The 5,195-nt window shown below is 60.7% G+C and overlaps 1 protein-coding gene across 1 annotated transcript in view; it reads left to right on the top strand.

The window, feature by feature from the left end:
- Nucleotides 1-5,184, top strand: part of LOC112111660 (rho-related GTP-binding protein RhoA-C-like) — a gene marked incomplete at its 3' end in the record, with an annotated part of 5,661 nt that extends 477 nt beyond the window's left edge. The window contains exons 2-4 of the mRNA XM_024207162.3: nt 3,089-3,246; nt 4,526-4,646; nt 5,044-5,184. Coding sequence (XP_024062930.1) covers nt 3,091-3,246; nt 4,526-4,646; nt 5,044-5,184 — 418 coding nt within the window. The remainder of the gene's footprint in view (nt 1-3,088; nt 3,247-4,525; nt 4,647-5,043) is intronic.
- Between the last annotated feature and the right edge of the window lie 11 nt (nt 5,185-5,195).

Here is a 5,195-nt window from a genome sequence, read left to right as displayed (position 1 = left end):
GGGTGTATATGGGGGGGCTGGGGGGGGCGCTGGGCCGGGGGTGGGGGGAGCCTGTGGGTGAGTTGCTGGCGGGGGGGGGGTGTCTGGCCCGGGTGGGGCGGGGGGGCCAAGCCTTTGCCTGGGGCAGAGATGGGGGGAGGATGTTTGGTCCTGTGCTGGTGAGGCCGAGGGGGCTGGGTGTGTGTGTGGGGGGGGGGGTTGATTTGTGGGGGGCTGGGGAGTAGGCCTCTCTCCCCTGGTTCTCCAGTCCAGAGCGTGGGGAAGAATCTTTCCCGTCCTGGCTGGCCAGGGCGCTGGGGGACCCCCAGTTCCTGAGTCTAGGGCACAGACTGTCTCCTGGGGCCTGTGGGGCAGGGGCAGGCGCTGGCCTCTGGGTTGTGTGGAAGATCCAGTCATGTGATGGTTCTCTCTGGTGCCTGGGGTGGGGCCTTGTCATAACCCGGGGTAGCTGCGGACACCGTGTACCCGGACACCCACCTGCAGCTGCTGTTTGAGCCGCTCCCGAGCAGGCCCCTCTAGGTAGCTGGCCCAGGGGAAGGCTGCCGTGGGGTAGGCAGGTCCATCCTTGGTGAATCTGAGGGGATGTCTCGACCACTCTGGCTGTCAGTTCACACCTAGGCTCTCTCCTTTAGCCCCTGTAGCCTCACCCTCCTGGCCCTTCACTTCCTGGTGTGCACAAAAAGGCTGCTCCTGTGCCAAGCAGAGAGGTGGGAAATGCTCCCTGGTGACCCAGGGGAGTCCCCTTCTGGTTATACACCTGTTTGTGTTGCCCTTCGCTGATTGCCCCTCCAGGATGGGCGCCGAACCCCCACGGCTGCACTGTTGCCCCCTCTGACCCATGAGTTACCAAACCTCATAACCATCGGCCTTCAGAAACCTCTGTGCTCTCTCAGCCTTCTCCTCCGGTACCGATCCAGAGCTGAAGTGCCGCTGTGCGGAGCCAGCCCGTGCTCCGCTCTGTTCTCTGGGCTGCTCAAACTGGCCCCCTGGGTTCACAGTTCTCCCGGCAGGAGCAAACCTTGCGGCTGTCTGTCGAGTCTAGTGACCGGCTGCTCTAGCCAGGTTTGGGGGCGAATTGACCTCTTGAGATGACCTGTGCTGTGGTGATCTAGCATTTGTGCCCTGGACTCTGGTGTACTGCTGGGTGATCCCAGACTAGGAGTAGATCGGGGTTGGGGTAGGAGCCTAGGCCCTGGGTTCTGATCCCAGCTCTGCTGCTAACTCCTTTGTGCCTTCTGTGCCTCAGTTTCCCTCCTTGTACAATGAGGTGAGTGTGCTCAGATATGATGAGGATTTAAACTCTGTTGGTCTTGATGCTTCCAGCTCCTTCTGCCCTGTAAAAATGGCCCGGTCTCCTCCCCACTGAGGCCTAGAAACCTGAATCTCTTTAGTTTGGGATTTACCAGCTGTTGACAGGACTTGCTCCCTGCTAGCTCAGCTTAATGCATGTAGCAAAGGTCCCCTGGTGGTGCCCCTGTTCAGACCTTCCCCTGTGGCAGAGGGTTTACCTTGAACATAGGCAACAGGTTTGAAGCAGACAGAAGGAAGCACTTCTCCCTGGGGGACTCACTGCCAGGGGATGTTGTGAACACTGGGTTCAAAAAAGCACAAGAGAAGTTCCTGGAGGGTAGGAGTCAGGGACTGGGCTCGCTGGACCGTTGGTCTGACCTAGTATGACTGTTCTCATGTTCCTGCGTCCGGATCTCAAGCCCTGAAAGCCCAGCTCCCCCCCCCCCCCCCCCCCCCCCCCCCCAGCGGTCAGTGTCAGCGGGGCAGTGCACGTAGGCAGCAGGTTGGTTAATTCCATGGCTGCTGGAAACAGCTTGTCTAACTTTTTCCAAGTGCGGGCGGGTGATCCTGGGAATGCCGCTTCACGTGCCACATGTGGGTGTAACTCGCCTGCCTCTGAAACTTCCTGTTGCAGCCCAGTGGCCAAAGTGGTGAATCACCCGGCTGCTGGGCCCCTCCCCTCTTAAAAACACACAACGGCAGGGGTTGAGGGTTTGATGGCCTTAGGAAGCCAGCCACCCAGCTGAGCAAAGCAGCTAGGACCTTGGCCCCAGCAGAGCAGGCTCGTCCCTCGATCCCTACTGCCAGGACTCTGCGAGCCAGAGTGGCATACAGCTTTGCTGTAGCGCTGGGTCCCGTCTGGGGCCGCAGCCTGACAGCTTTGGGGATGCTTAACCCCAGCCGCTCCAGGGTGAGAGGGACAGAAATCACCGACTTGCTGGCAGAACAATGCAATTCAGTAGTCATCAGCAGACCCCAAAGGGCTTTGCCAGGGAGTCTCCCATGTCTATAGATGGGGAAACTGAGGCACAGAGCCGGAGTGACTTGTGTGTGGTCACCCTGTGGCCGGCAGGAATAGACCCCGGGTCTCTGGAGTTCTATCCCTGACCTCCCCTTCACTGTCTCATGGCTGCACTGCACAGGCCCCAGCAGGTCAGGGTGGGAGGGGGGCCTTATTCTGCCACAGGCCCCCACCCCAGGGAGCTGACAGCTTAATTAAAGGGTAGAGGAGGAATTGGAGAAACTGAGGCAACAGGGCAAGGATCCTCAGCTGCCTAAAATGGGGCTAGGTGCCAGCTTCCTTTGGGTTCTGGTGGCTGGCTCAGGGTCACACGGAGCATGGCAGAGGCAGGGGTTGAACCCAGACCTGGATTCCCAGCCTCCAGCTGCCCATACAAGCCAGCTTTGCTCTGTGAGCTGGGGCTCTGGTCATCCCTGCGGAGCCTGGAGTCTAGTCTGGCTCGTGCTCTGGGATTGCTGGCAGAGGCTTGACTGAAGCTGGAAAGTCTGGGTATGGGGGGTGGGGGCTCTGGGCTTGTCTGCACAGGGAAATTGAGAAGCAGAGCTGGGTTCCCTTCCCCTGATCACTCCCTCTAGCATTTCCCCTGGGCTAGTTCACCTGTCCCACATGGCACCAGCTTCCTTGTTCCAGCTGTCAGTGCCGGTGTTCCTGGGGGACATCCGGGCCTTGTGCCTGCCAGCAGGTTCCCCTTCATGGACTCTGCCTCCAGCAGGCTGGGCCCTAGCTTGCCCGCCTCAGCACCCCTGTGACGGGCATTCCCCCTCTCTCCCGGGCCAGAGATGGCTGCCATACGGAAGAAACTGGTCATCGTGGGAGATGGCGCCTGTGGCAAGACCTGCCTCCTCATCGTCTTCAGCAAGGATCAGTTCCCGGAGGTCTATGTCCCCACCGTCTTCGAGAACTACGTGGCTGACATCGAGGTGGACAGCAAACAGGTACCGGGGCACCACACGGGCTGGGGTGGGACCGTTAACCTTGGCCTCTCGCCACAGGGAGGAGAGGTTGGGGTCCGTCCTGAGGAGGGTGGAGGCGTTAGACTAGCTTTGGATGAGGGGCAGATGGCACCCTGCTCTCCTGGCCTCTGGCTTGGGGAAACTGCACCCTCAAGGGTTAACAGGAAGTGACTGTGCTGGGGGAGAACTGTCTAGCTTTGATGTGCTGCCTGTAAGTGCTGCGGTTAACTCTGAGTATCCACCGCCCTTCCCTGCCTGCTCACTGATATCGATGGGCCGGGGAGGGGGAGGGACCGCAGCAGGGAGTGGTGCTGAATGGGACAGTCAGGGTCTGAACAAACGGACAACGCTGCGGTGGTACACGGGGGCCTTAGTCTCTGGGCAGGCCACTTGTTGCCCTCCCTGGGAGCCTCGCTGCAGGTAGGGAGATACCGTATCCTTACCACACCCCCAGCTGTTACTGGAACCTGGTCCTCTACCCAGCAGCCTGCCCGGGGCTCAGGGCTGGGACAGATGCGGTGCTTATGAAGCATGGCCTAGTGAGAGGCGCTATGGACACAGTAGTAAGATTAGAGCAGCGGCCTTCGAAATCCATGTATATCTCAATGGGCTGGCTAGTGATTGGCCCCCGGAGCTTGAGGGTGTGTGGCGTGTCTGACCTGGGGGGAGGGCCGGGGCGAGTACTCCGCCCCTGGCGGGGTCCCCAGCTGGGAGATGCCTGGACAGCCCTGTGTCTGAGCTGTGGCAAGATCTGGTCTCTCCGGCTCACTTTTGTTCTGAACAAACAGCACTTTGCTGGCTGGGGCCCGGTAGCTTTGTCACGGCCCTGAGAGAACAGGCCAGCAGGTGCTGAACTGGTATATCTCAGAGCTGGAAGGGACCCCTGAAAGGTCATCGAGTCCAGCCCCCTGCCTTCACTAGCAGGACCAAGTACTGATTTTTGCCCCAATCCCTATGTGGCCCCCCTCAAAGATTACAACCCTGGGTTTAGCAGGCCAATGCTCAAACCACTGAGCTATCCCTCCCCCCTTCTCATGATGGTGGTGGATTGCCGGCATCTGCAGCCCAGGCCCTGTCTGGACCTCCGGCCCTGTGTGGTGATGGCTGGAGGACTGAGACAAAGCAGGGTGCCCAAGAGTGGGGAGAGGAGCGGTTGGCTCAGGACCCGTGACGGGGTCTGGTCACCCCAAGCCAGTGACTTTCCAGTGGGAACTGGAACCCAAGGTGGGTGGCTGTCCATTGCCACCCTTGTCTCACACAGGTGGAGCTTGCGCTGTGGGACACGGCTGGCCAGGAGGACTACGACCGCCTGAGACCCCTGTCCTACCCTGACACGGACGTCATCCTCATGTGCTTCTCCATCGACAGCCCTGACAGCTTGGGTGAGTGCTGGGGGGCCAGGCGCCGGGGAGATCCAGCTGGGTCCCCTGTCACCGTGTGGCCGCAGCCAGAGCCCGGATCTCAGTGCCGGGCAGAGGGTGCCCAGGTGAACTGTGGCTCAGCCCCCTGTCACGGCCAGGTCACACAGCAGCTTCAGGGTTTGCTACAGGCCCTGAGCTGGCGGTATTGGATCCTGCTCTAACCACTAGCCCCCACTCCCTTCCCAGCACATGGGAGAGAACCCAGGAGTCCTGGTCCCCAGCCCGCCGGCTCTAGACCATTAGGTCGCTCCCTTCCCAGTGCCGGGGTAGAGCCCAGGGGTCCAGGCTGCCAGCGCAGGCAGGGGGAGCTGGGCAGGGCCTGGTCTGGGTGCCTGATGCTGATCCTGCCCCTGTGCAGAAAACATCCCGGAGAAATGGACCCCGGAGGTGAAGCATTTCTGTCCCAACGTACCCATCATCCTGGTCGGCAACAAGAAGGATCTGCGCAACGACGAGCACACGCGCCGGGAGCTGGCCAAGATGAAGCAGGTGAGCCCCCGCCCCGAAGGA

This window comes from Terrapene carolina, unplaced genomic scaffold (assembly GCF_002925995.2).
Source record: "Terrapene carolina triunguis isolate 2854851 unplaced genomic scaffold, T_m_triunguis-2.0 Scaffold28892, whole genome shotgun sequence".
NCBI lineage: Eukaryota > Metazoa > Chordata > Testudines > Emydidae > Terrapene > Terrapene triunguis.
The sequence above is the reverse complement of the archived record's forward strand: the minus strand, read 5'-3'. Positions and strand labels throughout refer to the sequence as shown.